The sequence below is a fragment of the Adiantum capillus-veneris genome, chromosome 19 (assembly GCF_014529385.1).
Source record: "Adiantum capillus-veneris isolate H3 chromosome 19, ASM1452938v2, whole genome shotgun sequence".
Classification (NCBI taxonomy): domain Eukaryota; kingdom Viridiplantae; phylum Streptophyta; class Polypodiopsida; order Polypodiales; family Pteridaceae; genus Adiantum; species Adiantum capillus-veneris.
In genome coordinates, this window is record NC_140949.1 from 94,792,479 (window position 1) to 94,805,439 (window position 12,961).

The following is a 12,961-nucleotide window of genomic DNA, read 5'->3' on the forward strand; positions in this document are numbered from 1 at the left end:
TCCTCGTCCACGAAACCCTCTCTCTACAATTGCACATTGCTCAATCCAGTTTCTTGGTCCAACTTCCTTTCTAGGAGTTGAGAGGGTGTTAGAGTTCAGGCATCTCTCTAAATTCCTATAGTCGGTCCCAGTTTCTCCCAAGGACAGGTGTTAGGGAGTGAGGGCTATTTTGTGGTTGTGCCCGGCCAGTGTGAGGTAGGCTTCTTATGTCACATTAAGTTAAGCCATGTTTAGCTCGGGTTTTGGCTTGGTTCTATGGCAACTTAGGCTCCTGTAGTGTCACAAACGAGAGCGCATAGCAATATAGAATATACTTGGATAAATAGAATTTATCACTTAATACTGAAGCCAAAGGATATAGAGAGAAATAAATAGAGAGAGAGATATAGAGTGAGAAGATCGACACAGTACTGGGGACCAGAAGATGGGTTGGTCCCCCCTCTCGTAATAGTATCTTTATTACTAAGGAGAAGTTTATACAAGCACTAAAATGTATTACCACGTTCGTTCTAGAATAAGACTTGATGGTTCCCGGAAGCCTCAGCTTCCTATTCCTAGGGGAAAACCCTATTCCAAGGAACTTCCATTCTGTAACAGACTTGGACACTCTAAGTCAAGAATCAATCGCGACAGCACCAAATAACCACTTCAAAACAATTCACAGATCACAATAGATTTTCACTGGCCCGGCGGAGTTCCATGTCTAGAGATATTGGCCCCAAAGACTGGCGCCCCTTTCGGTATTTCTTTTTTGTATTAATCAGTTTGAAGTACAAGAGAGTGGCTCGGGTTTCACTCTCAGACTCTGCGTCCAGATGCTCTGAGAAGTGAGGCCCTCACCATCAATTTAAAAGTTACAAGGGATGCCCAAAGGCAGAGCCCCAAAAGCTTAAAAGCAAAAGGAGATTCTCTCTCTCTATCTCAAGAGAGGGCAAATTAAAGCAATTCAACTCTCTCTCTATCTCCAAATCCTTGCGTAGCAAAAAGCCAGCAGATTTGCGTCGCTAAGAAAAAACACAAAATTTTCTTCTTCTTTTTTTTTCCCGCCTCCGCGATGTCCGGAAATTAGGGTTTGCAGGAATTTTAGGGTTTCTGGGAGAAATTAGGGTTTCTGCTGTCCGTAGCCACGTCATCACTTTGTGACATACCCCCCTCTTGAAAGCATTGTAATCGACCGCGATTACGCCTGCAAAACCAACAAAATCCATAAACCGTCTTAGCAGACACTAACTGTTAGTACCTACGTACTAGGAACACACATCTAGCACATGTACAAAATGGACAGTCACATCACAAGACATCACATGACATTCAACATTCATTCGAATCTTAGACCATGATTTATCGGCAATGTAGCTAGCAATCACATCTAGGTCCAATCGGGACCTCATCGATGTCCGATTGACTAACCCCTATTGCAACCATGTCTATTCGAGATCAATCAGACCAAAATGCTGCAGTCATTTCGGCTATCAGTTCCTGCACCCAAAAAGAAGTCAAGAACAAATCAGTATCATTATCAGGAATTCCATTTCATAAAGTCATCCAGCAGAATACTGTCAGCTCTCAGTATCCCTGAAGCTCAAAGAGACATCAATGACTTTAGTATCAAAATCAAGGCATCTGTTGACAAAGGAGCGGAGTAACTCCCCTCTTGTGCATCCCACTGCACCAGATCTTCGGCCAAGCTGAATTTCTGGGTTCCGTTTGGAGTAGACTATGCTAAACCAAAACATCGAGGTAAAGTTTCACGATCCAAGGAGTATCTGCTAGGTCCTCCTCCTCCATCCACTTCGCATCAAATGCAGGAAAGTTCTTGAACTTAACCAAGAACCGCCTCCAGACTTTACCTTTAGTCTTCATATCCTTATGTGCCAAAATGTGTTCGAGAACAAGGATCTCCTCGTTTTCTTCCACTTCGGGTTGCTCATCAGGCTCCCCATCATCAGGTCACCTTTAAAAGGTTTCAAGAGACTCACATAAAATGCATTCTGAATCAGAGTAGAATCCGTACGTACGTACGGTACCTTTCCGTACGGTACAACCGTACGGTACAATACGGCATAAAAAAAAAATTGGGCGTTTTTTGCTCGGACAAATTCCGCTAGGGAGCGCTTCCAGTTAAGCTTATTAGTGTGAAGGGGGGAAGCCTTAGGCTTTTTTAATCGACCACTGTAGCAAAAGAGTCTCTGTTCTGTTACAGAGAAGTCTGCAGAGCAGTGCACAGAGTCCTGCAGAGCCGAGCTATGCGCGTGAAAAGGTACTGCTTCTGCCACCATGCACTCCGTACTCTTCTCTCGCACTCCGTACTCCTCATGTGCGTGCACTCTTTTGCATTTGCAATGTGCAGGATTCATTATGCCGCGTAAAACCAACCCCAACTGGTCGCTCCACACCAATGTTTTGAGGATCATCACGACCACTTCTCAGCAAGGTTCTGGTACACGCTTATGGCAATGCAAGTATTGTGGGGACCAATACACCAGCACTATTACGCGAGTCAAAAAGCACTTGACAGGAATCGGGTGCACTGATCAGATTGGTGCATGTGAGAAAATACCACCACCTTTGAGGGAGCAGCTTATTCAAGAGTATTTTCCTGTTGGTGCTCCTGCTTTGAGAGGTGCTCCCAGCACACAGGATGCTTTACATGATGCTTTTTTTGGAGAGCTGGAGTCTTTAGGTGCGGAGACAGAGGTTGGAGGAGGTTCGGCCTCCATGCAACCCCTACTTTCAGGAAGAGAGCACGTGTTGGTGGTGAAGGTGAGGATTCCTTGCCACGTGAAAAAGGTACATCTGAAACACCAACGCAGACCACTTTGCCTAGTCGCATCTCTTCTCAGGCTTGGGTGAAAGAGCGTCAGAGGGTGGCAGAGATGGAGATATGTCGCACTCTTATTGAGTGCAACATATCTTTCAATGTTTTGCGCACAGATCAGTGGAAAAGAATGGTAAAAGCCATTGCACAGGTGGGGCCTACTGAGACATGGACAGGTCTTGATTACACAAAGATGCGCACCACTATGTTAGATGAACAAAAGGCCTTAATTGACAAGGCGCTTACGCCTGTGAAAGCTGGATGGAAGGAGTTTGGATGCACCATTATCTCAGATGGTTGGGCAGACATACGCAGACGACACATAATCAATATTCTTGTGTCTTCTGCTTTGGGCACCTATTTCTTGCGTGCTGTGGATGCAGGAAAACTAGGGGAAAAGATCACGGCTGAGTTTATTTTTGGTCACATCAAAACAGCCATAGAGGAGGTTGGCAAGGAGAATGTTGTGCAGGTGGTGACAGATAATGCAGCTAATTGCAAGGTAATGGGATTTATGGTGGAGCAACATTTTCCTGGCATAGTGTGGACTCCATGTGCTGCACATTGTTTGGATTTGCTCATGGAGGATATTGGCAAACTTTCATGGGTGCAGCCCATAGTTGCAGATGTAGTCAAGGTCACCACATTCTTTCGCAAGAAACATCAGGCTCTTGCTATCTTCCGCAGCCATAGCACTTTGGATATGGTTCGACCTTCAAAAACCAGGTTTGCCTACATTTACTTGGTTTTACAGAGGCTCTACAAACTTAGAGATCCACTACTACAGACAGTGGTGGATCCAAAATGGCGAGGCATGTCAAGATCGCAAGATGAATCTACAAAATACTTGCAGAGGTGGATCCTTGATGAGAGCTTTTGGCAGGAAGTGCACGCTCTTTCAGTGGCACTCAAGCCAGTCTACGTCCTCCTTCGATTGACGGATATGGAGGGATCGACCTTGGGACTAGTCTATCATCTGTTTATGCAGATGAAAGACCACGTTTCCAAATGCGATCTGTTGACTATTGATCGGTAAGGGTTCCTCATGTTCTAATGGTTGTAACTATTTTAACCATCAAGTCTAAGTTATAACAGTTAACTTGTATTGACAAGTTGTTTTGATATTTCAGCCGATTAGATTTATTGGGATGTGTTGAGAGCCGCTGGACTTTCATGAGCCGTCCCATACATGCGATGGCTGCCATGCTTCATCCTCTCTACAGGTCGCCAGAGCTATGGAGTGATACCTTGCTTAGCACAAAACAATCAGAGTATGTTGGGCTCATGTTTTCAGAGGATGATCAGCTTGGGATAGACAAGGAATTCACCAACTACATGAATGGCATTGGCGCTTCTTTCACGAGAGCAGTTTCTTTGAGGAAGGAAGCCACAAAGTATCCTTTGACGTGGTGGCACTCGTATGGGAGAGTTGGTCTTCCCAACCTCTCACGCATTGCTCTTCGTATCCTTTCCCAGGTTAGGAAACTGCCATCCATGATTACATTGTATATATCATTTTAAACTTCTAACTTCATCTTTATATTACTTGACACTTGTCACTCTCTTGCTGATGATTGCGCTCTTGCTTGATCACTGAGCAGGATTGCTCGGCTGGAGCATGTGAGCGGAATTGGAGTGCTTACTCTCTCATACACACGAAGATTCGAAATCGCCTTAGCACTTCTCAGTTGGAGAAGTTGGTGTATTGCAGAGCCAACATGAGGCTCGTGCGGAGTTACCATTCTTTGGGGCAACCCAAACAGGTAATTACCTTGATGTTGGCCACTGTAAACTCAACCTGCAAGCATATGCCATAAATAAGTCAGTTTAACTTTATTTTACTCTTCAACAGGTTGATGCGACAGAGCTAAAAATGGTAGATGATCCTAGACCAGAGGAGGTGGACCGACAGATTAGAGACGAGCAGGAGCAGATTCTCAGAGAGTTGCATAGAGAGCTCGAGAGCGTGGATCGTCGTGTGACTAGATCACGTGCACGAGCTCTTAGCCTTCCTCTACGCACGGTGGGAGGAGATCCAGACACTGTGAGACGAGAGAGTATTCGCAGGGGGAAGCTTCCTATTCGCTCCATTCGCAGGCGAGCGAATGAAGCTGTCCGGCTCATCCATGCGGAGATTGCTGATATGCCTGAGGAGGCTTGTGGTGCATAGGTGCTTGTACCAGAGTTGACATATGCTGAGCATGACCCTGAGTTTGATGAGGAGGGCAATGTCCTTGATGATGGGGGCTTGCTCTCTACCGACGATTCATCTTCCGCATCTGACACAGACTTTTGAGGCCGCACGTCTTAGTGCACACTGGTGACTTCATGCTTTGGAGGACAGGCTGCAGCAGACTTTTATTGTTATTATGGCATTGTAGTATTTCACAGTACTTTGTTTTGGATCTTGATTCAGTTTGTATGGTATATGCCCACTTTTGGCTAATGCCATGGACATGATGTTTGAACTTTGTAGTTGTTATTTGGTCTTATGATTTATGGTCATTGGTTTTCTCATTGAGTATTGAATCTTGAGTCATTAAGTTTTTTGATCAATATGTTCATTTTAAGCATTGCATTGTTAATGAGGCTGAATTTTGAAAGGTCTGTGAACTTAAATTTAGTGTAATTGTCTTTTTTTACAAATGGTATGTACCTATCACGTACCTAAAGGTTGGTTCAGTACGGAAGTACGTTCCGTACATACCTAAACCGTACCGTACACTACGTACCTTTCCACCTTGTTCTGAATCCTCCAAGTATCTGGCAATTTCAATCGGAAGGAGACATCATTTATCTTTTTAGTTATCTGGAAAGGTCCGTAGTATCGCATACTAAGCTTTGGAAAAAAGCCTCTCCTTTCCCTTTTTCTTTCGTAGGCGTGCCTTCTCAAAACGTAAGAGCACCCAATCATCCTCCTTCAATTTCAAATCGTGACGATGGCGATCCGCTGCCTTTTTCTGTCGTTCTTGAGACTTCTGCAAAGTCTCGCGAACCTTGGCAAAAGCCGTATCCAGATCTCGCGTATATTCATCCGCTTCAAAGATCTTATCTTTCGTTCTCAGGAAGGATGGAACCTTCGCAGCACTTTCCACAATCCCAAATGGCGTCTTCCCCGCCGAAGAGTGTATCGTGTTATTGTAGGCAAATTCCACCAAAGGTAAGTTCTTTTCCCATTGAGTCTTCTGATCCGAGATACAAGACTTCAATAAATCTAAAACCACTGAATTTGCAATCTCTGATTACCCGTCAGTCTGCAAGTGGAACGATGACGAGAACTGCAACTGCGCGCCAATGTTCTCCCAAATTGCCTTCCAAAACAAACTCATAAATCAGGGGTCTCTGTCGGAGACAATCGTCTCAGACGTGCCATGTAATTGGAAAAATCATCGTGATCATTCTGTGTTCTCAGGAGATCAAAAATGAAATCCATTGCAATACTTTCCCAGGGATGGGTGGGTATGGGTAAAGGCTGTAACAATCCATGTGCCTTATGCTTGTCAAACTTGACCTTCTGGCATACTGCGCACAAACTCTTCCACATCCTTTTTGAGTCTCGACCAAAAGAAGTATCTCTCTACCCCTTTCATGGTGATAGCAATGCCGCGGTGACCCGTAAAAGGTGGACAGTGGCATTCAGTCATAACCTTTTCCCGCAACAACTGTGCAACGTACAACATAGTCTTTCTCATCAAGTAGCCTTCCCGAAGGGAGTATTCAGCTACTGTCTCCCCATCCCGTATCCGTGTGAAAATATCTGCAAAATTTGTATCTGTGGCATACTGATTGACCGTATCCTCGAAGCTCCTATGATGTATCGCGGAAATAGCCAAAACCAACGGCTTCCGAGACAAAGCATCTGCCACCACATTCTTTTGTCCCTGCACATGGACAATCTGGAAGTGAAACTGTGACAAGCTGTTCGCCCACCGCATCTGCTTTTCCGAAAGCTGCTTCTGTGTGACAAGAAGTAGCACAAACTTTGATGGTCTATAAAGACAGTAAAATCCGCTCCGAGTAGGTAATGCCGCCACTGAGTAAGAGCATGAGTAACCACCAAAAGCTCTTTCTCATATATCTGTGCTGTCATCTCCGGCCTAGAGAACAATCGGCTCTCATAAGCAATGACATGGCCTTCTTGCATCAAGACCGCACCCAGACTACGACCACGAGCATCACAATATACTTCAAATGACTTCTGCAAGTCCGGCAAAGTCAAAACTGGTCCCGTAGTCAATTTCTCTTTCAATGTCTGAAAGGCGGTCACCTCTATGGATCCCCACGAGAAAGGGACTCCTTTCTGTGTCAAGATATAGAACACATTCTTCAAATCGGGCCAATCACAGATAGTCTCTATCTTGGCCGGATCCATTTGCACTCTTGTTGCTGAGACAATGTGTCCCAAAAAGTGTATCTCTGGTAGGAAAAATTCAGTTTTCTTTGCATTAATCACTAACTTGTGATCTCGTAATGCCTGAAAGACCTAAAGCAGATGATCTCTGTGTTCTGCCTCATTCTTGGAAAAAACAATGATGTCGTCAAAGAAAGTGCCAACAAATAGCCTGTACTCTCGAAAAATCTTGACCATCATCCGGTTAAATGTCGTAGGAGCATTGGTTAAGCCAAAAGGCATCACCAAAAACTCAAATAACCCAAAAGTCGTCCGAAAAGCTATCTTGTAGACATCTCTCGGCGCTATCCTGATCTGATGATATCCACTCTTCAAGTCAATCTTGCTAAAGCACGAGGATCCCTATAACCTGTCAAGTATATCATCGATCCTAAGAATCGGAAATCTGCTCTTGATGGTGATTTTGTTGAGAGCTCTATAATCGATGCACATTCTCTAAGATCCGTCTTTCTTAAAAACCAACAACACTGGAGAGCAATACGGTGAAGTACTAGGCTGGACAAGACCCTTTTCCAAGAGGTCTTTCACTTGGTTCATAATCTCTTCATTTTGTACTCGGCTCACACTGTAAGGTGGCCGGTTCGGTGGCGTGCTTCCAGGTATCAGATCAATGGTTTGATCTTCAGGCGCTCTGAAAAGCAATCGGCATGAGTGTGGAGAAAAATCTTGGCGTTCTTTTGATCAGGTGAAAACATATTCAACCTTTATCCATCGTTCAATTCTCTCCCAAAAGAATGAGTAAGAAACTGAAGTTCATCAAGTACAATCTCTAAGCCCTTCATTTATCAAAGTCACTTTCTCGGCCCGGTAGTCAACCACGGCGTAGTTCTTGTGGTACCAAGGGATCCTGAGTAGAACGTCACTCACGTGCCCTGAACACCCCTATCATTGCAAACGAAGTTTGCCAATGCTCGGTGTAATGGCAACATCCCGTCCGGGTGCCAGTCGAACTACCTCCGCCTGTGGCGTCAGTCTGTCGGGCATAATTCCAAATCGAGCCGCCGATTCCAAGTGAAAAGAAGTTGGCCTTGGCTCCTTCAAAAGAGCTCCCTGATCCTTCACTTTGCCCCAAAAGCGGCAAAGTTTGTACTTTCATTCATTAGATTCGGTGCAGGTCCCACGCCATGTGGTACCAGTTCTGCTTTTCTATTTGCCTTTTCTGCCACGTTCCTCAGTTGCTCTCGAACTCTCAGGCTTGTCGTCGTCTTGTTCATTCGGTGCCTTGTTAGGGCACTTCGCGGAGATATGTCCACGTTCCCCGCATCCAAAGCACTTCCCCTCCATGATGAAGCGAGCTCTCTCCTCAGGAGTAAACTTGGATCGTGCATCCTTCTTTTCTGGGTTGCTCTTTCTCTTTCTACTTTCATTCACTGAAGTCTATTCGGCTCGTTGTGTCATGACCTCATCGGTGGGGTAGGTCAGACTGCCAGAGTGAATGGCAAAGCCCCGCTTCGCATGACTCATCAACTCCTGAATAGAAGCTGACTTCTGTTCCAAGCAATGATCTCAGATCTCTGTAGGTAGACCAAAGGTAAACCGCTCAATCTGTTCTCTGAACGAGATCTTCTTGAATGAAGAGGCGGGTAGAAAAGAGCTCCAGAATCTCACACAGTAAGTATTTACTGTATCGCTCTTGGTCATCCGAAGATGGTTCCAAGCAGCTCGTATATCTCGTTCAGACTCTTGCGTCAACCAAGAAGAAATAAAAATATTTTTAAATTTCAGCCATTTAACTGACGCAGTCTTGATTAAAAGAAGCATGGACCACCAAGTACGAGCATTCCCCTTAAGGTAAGAGGTAGCTCTCTGAATCTTGGAGTGCTCTGAATAGCGTCCTCTCGCGAAAGCAATGTCAAACTGCTGTATAAAAGACAAAGCCTTCGAAGCATCTGAGTATCCTGAAAAAGTATCAAACTTGATCGAGTGGCCACCTTCCTTAAACTCTCGGACTTTCTTGCTTTTATCTTCGAGAAAGTTATACTAGTTGGCTTTGTAAAAATTCTTCTTGTTCGCATAGAAGTTTCCATCATCAGAATCTGAGCTGTCTGTAGACGAGTCCTCAATAGAACTGTCAGTCTCTGGGCGAGATTAAGTCTTCTTTGCCTTTTTCTTGCCCTTTCCGAAGCTTTGTTTCTTGCTTCGCTTTTTACCTTTTCTGTCTTCTTCACTCAAATCTGAAGAGCTAGAAGAACTATCAGAAGAAGAAGAGGAAGAAGAAGAACTGGGTACTCCTTCAAATCGAACACGCTTCTTCTGTTTCTTTGCCTTGTCAAATGTCGACTAACGACCCAAATATCCCGGGAAGTCAGTGTTTTTCTTCTGCTTTTTGCCGTGCTTTTTGGCTTTCTTTTGCATGTCAAAAAGCTGAGCAATCCGTTCATCAACCACGTTCTCCAATTCCTTCTCCATATATTTCTTGTGAGCAGAAGGTTTCTTGAGAGCGGGTTTCGGGACTGGTGTTGTGGTTCTCTGCCACTCCGTCTGCACCTCCTCCGAAGAGGTCTGGCTCATATATTTTGCCAATTTCGGATCCTTCGCAAAACTGAGCATCATCTTTGTTGCATCGCTGATCAATTGACGACGCTTCATCTCTCTTTGCTCCGCCTGAGTAGGCCGAGGCGGGCCATACTCTCTGTCAGAATCTTCGTTGTGATCCCTGTTCGCATCTCCAGATGCAGAGGGAGTCGACTGATCGTTGCGTGAAGCCATAGGTGCTGCGAAAAAAAATTTGGGGATCGGATTTCCCGTAGAAGAGAAATCGGCCGTGCTCTGATACCACTGTAACAAACTTGGACACTCCAAGTCAAGAATCAATCGCGATAGCACCAAATAACCACTTCAAAACAATTCACAGATCACAATAGATTTGCACTGGCCCGGCGAAGTTCCGTGCCTAGAGATACTGGCCCCAAAGACTGGCGCCCCTTTCGGTATTTCTTTTTGTATTAATCAGTTCGAAGTACAAGAGAGTGGCTCAGGTTTCACTCTCAGACTCTACGTCCAGATGCTCTGAGAAGTGAGGGCCTCACCACCAATTTAAAGGTTACAAGGGATGCCCAAAAGCAGAGCCCCAAAAGCTTAAAAGCAAAAGCAGATTCTCTCTCTCTATATCAAGAGAGGGCAAATTAAAGCAATTCAACTCTCTCTCTATCTCCAAATCCTTGCGTAGCAAAAGTCAGTAGATTTGCGTCGCTAAAAAAAAACATAAAATTTTTTTATTTTTATTTTTCCACCTCTGTGATATCTAGAAATTAGGGTTTTTGGCAGAAATTAGGGTTTTTGTTGTCCGTAGCCTTGTCCGTAGCCACGTCATCACTTTGTGACACGTTCCTTATTCCAAATCCTCGAGAATCAAGGTTCTCGCCTCTGGATCTCACCTTCCAGACTCAGGGCATGGCATCCTTGCAACTCTTTTCCGACTCTGTTTCCAGAGTCTTCTTCCCGCAGAAGAACTCCGCTTTCTCGGACGCGAAGTCCTTACTTGGAAATCTCTACTTTCAGATCACGACTCGAGAGGCTACCTCTCTCCAATCTGTGGATCTACTTCCCAAACTTGGGTATGAAACCCTTGGGCTGATCTGGCTCTAGTCCCTTAGAGCGCTTTCTCCTGCAGAGGCTCATGCCTTCCTCTGCTCCTACTCCCTCATTAAGAGGAAGTACACCTGCAAACAAATACTTAGAGATCATAACATGAAAATCGTTACCTTCAAAGTCTCGACACTCGAAACGTAACTCGGTTTATAACTCCCTCATTAAGAGGAAGTACACATGCAAACAAATACTTAGAGATCATAACATGAAAATCGTTACCTTCAAAGTCTCGACGCTCGAAACGTAACTCGGTTTTCAAAAAAGCAATTCCCCGGAAGAGATCTCTACATAGAAAATCCTCTCTTCCAATCCTACACACAAAAGAGGTGTATTCTCGTAAATCAGCCCCGTCTACGACGTTTATGGGCTGAAAACAGAGGAAAACAGCAGCTTGTCGCGATGGAAACACGCTCCGTAGGCACTTCTTCGCGAGGGAACTCGCGCATTGGGTCCTGGCGACATCTGGTACACTTGGGGCAGCCATGGGCATCACCGGCAATGTCTTTTTTTGCAGCTGAAATCTGTATCAGCATCTTCTTCTTGCAAAACTTGGTCTTCCCTATGGGAGAGGGCGTGTGATGCGGCAAAGATAGCAGAACATTGGCTGCTCGCGTAGAGATTATGGCCATTTTTTGGTTTTTTTTTTTTTAAATAACTCGTTTGCCAGAAAAAGAGAGAAAAATCGTTGGCTGGTTTTTACTGCTTTATTTAATCATAGGCTGCCCACTTATTAAGTGGGCGGCCAGTCACCTTTAAAAATGGTTTGAACCTGCCCAAAAACTCAATAAAACCTTATAAGTTAAAAACAATGCTTTCACAGCATTTCCTAGGCGTCCCTGGATGCAATCACATGGACAGTTGCAATGCAGACATAGACTTCCTCGCGGGAAAGCATTTGCTTTCCCGAAAAGCAATCCCACTTTCTCAGAAAGCATCTGTTTTTCCTCAAAGTTTCCTCTGAACCCATCTTCATTCAAGTGCTTGCTTTTCCTTGTGCACAATTCTAACAGAATTCGGAATTTCCTCTCGAGTATGGATGATGCACCCGTCACCCACCTTGTGATGCATCAGCAATACCCATCACCTAGTCCTTTCCTACCGAACTTACGGTACAATCTACATAGTTACATGGGACGGCAGGTCGGGACGAGGACGGGGACGGAAACAGAACGGCAAAAGTCAGGAAACGGGGACGGGGGTCGGAATGGCAAAAATAAAAAACAGAGTTTTTTTGGCATTTTTTGACCTACACACATGCCATACACATAGAGCATCACTTTGACCACAAATTTACACTAAATAGACCAAAGAACATGAGTCATATAGATGCAAATGTGCTAATAAAACATCGAGAAATGAGGACCCAAAAGGTGGCTTTTATAGCCATTGGGGTGCTTCAAAGTTCAAACATATGGTTGTTGGAGAGGAACCAGCCACTAGAAACAGTCAGTTTTTCAAATTTTAAAAAAAGTTCCCTGCCGTCCCCGGGACATTTTGACTGCGTTCCCACTTGGCAGGCCATTTGTCGTCCGCCCCCACCCGTCCCCACCCATCCCCGTCCCGGAACCGGCTGTCCCCCATCCCTAAGCCCCGTCCCCTTCGTCCCCTGTAACTATGGCTCTATGTCACCCATCCTATGATGCATCAGAGATGTGGGTCGGATACTTCCTCCCGTTGCTCCCTGTCACCCATCCGATGTGACGCATTAGAAGTACCCGTTCCTGGTGGCCTTACAAATATTCCTTTTCACAGTGCTCCTATCATTACTCTGAATGACGTACTAGGAATACTCTATACTCAGATGTCTCCAGTGAGAAAAACCCTCTCACTTAAAATTCCAATAATCCATTTAGAATTATTTTTCCTTGGTGTTCCAAGCGAGAAAACCCTCTCACTCATAAATCCAATAATTCATTTAGAATTATTTTTCTGTCAAATAAGGTCAATTTCGCAACATCCCTCTCACTTATAAACAGTTGTCCTCAACTGTAGAGGTCCAACTGACCTGCCCGGAGAGAAACCTTGGAAAAATTCAAAATCTTGCTCAATGGGGAGTTGAGCTGGTCCTTTCTTAGCAGAGAACTTAAAAATTAAATTAAACAAAAATTCAAGAATTCAATACTTAACTTACCGGTTCATGT

General features: G+C 44.7%; 3 protein-coding genes across 7 annotated transcripts in view; 2 read left to right on the plus strand and 1 right to left on the minus strand.

Moving 5' to 3' along the window:
- LOC147434490 (pentatricopeptide repeat-containing protein At3g03580-like) overlaps nt 1-12,961 on the minus strand; it is a 68,084-nt gene that overhangs the window by 23,385 nt on the left and 31,738 nt on the right. The window lies entirely within an intron of this gene.
- Nucleotides 2,359-3,854, plus strand: LOC147434491 (uncharacterized). The gene is made up of 2 exons (XM_086489636.1): nt 2,359-2,707; nt 2,764-3,854. Exons 1-2 carry the CDS (start codon nt 2,359-2,361, stop codon nt 3,852-3,854), a joined length of 1,440 nt encoding a protein of 479 aa, XP_086345762.1.
- On the plus strand, nt 3,943-4,660 carry LOC147434492 (uncharacterized). The gene is made up of 2 exons (XM_086489963.1): nt 3,943-4,294; nt 4,420-4,660. The coding sequence occupies exons 1-2, from the start codon at nt 3,992-3,994 to the stop codon at nt 4,633-4,635; spliced, it is 519 nt and encodes a 172-aa protein (XP_086346089.1). The 5' UTR covers nt 3,943-3,991; the 3' UTR covers nt 4,636-4,660.

What these genes read in the sequence shown, in the direction of transcription:
- LOC147434491 (XM_086489636.1), top strand. Translation starts at nt 2,359, where the DNA reads ATGCCGCGTAAAACCAACCCCAACTGGTCGCTCCACACCAATGTTTTG. An exon ending in GGAGACAGAGGTTGGAGGAG is followed by an intron (nt 2,708 to 2,763) that starts GTTCGGCCTCCA and finishes TTGGTGGTGAAG; the next exon opens with GTGAGGATTCCTTGCCACGT.
- LOC147434492 (XM_086489963.1), top strand. Translation starts at nt 3,992, where the DNA reads ATGAGCCGTCCCATACATGCGATGGCTGCCATGCTTCATCCTCTCTAC. An exon ending in CTCTTCGTATCCTTTCCCAG is followed by an intron (nt 4,295 to 4,419) that starts GTTAGGAAACTG and finishes ATCACTGAGCAG; the next exon opens with GATTGCTCGGCTGGAGCATG.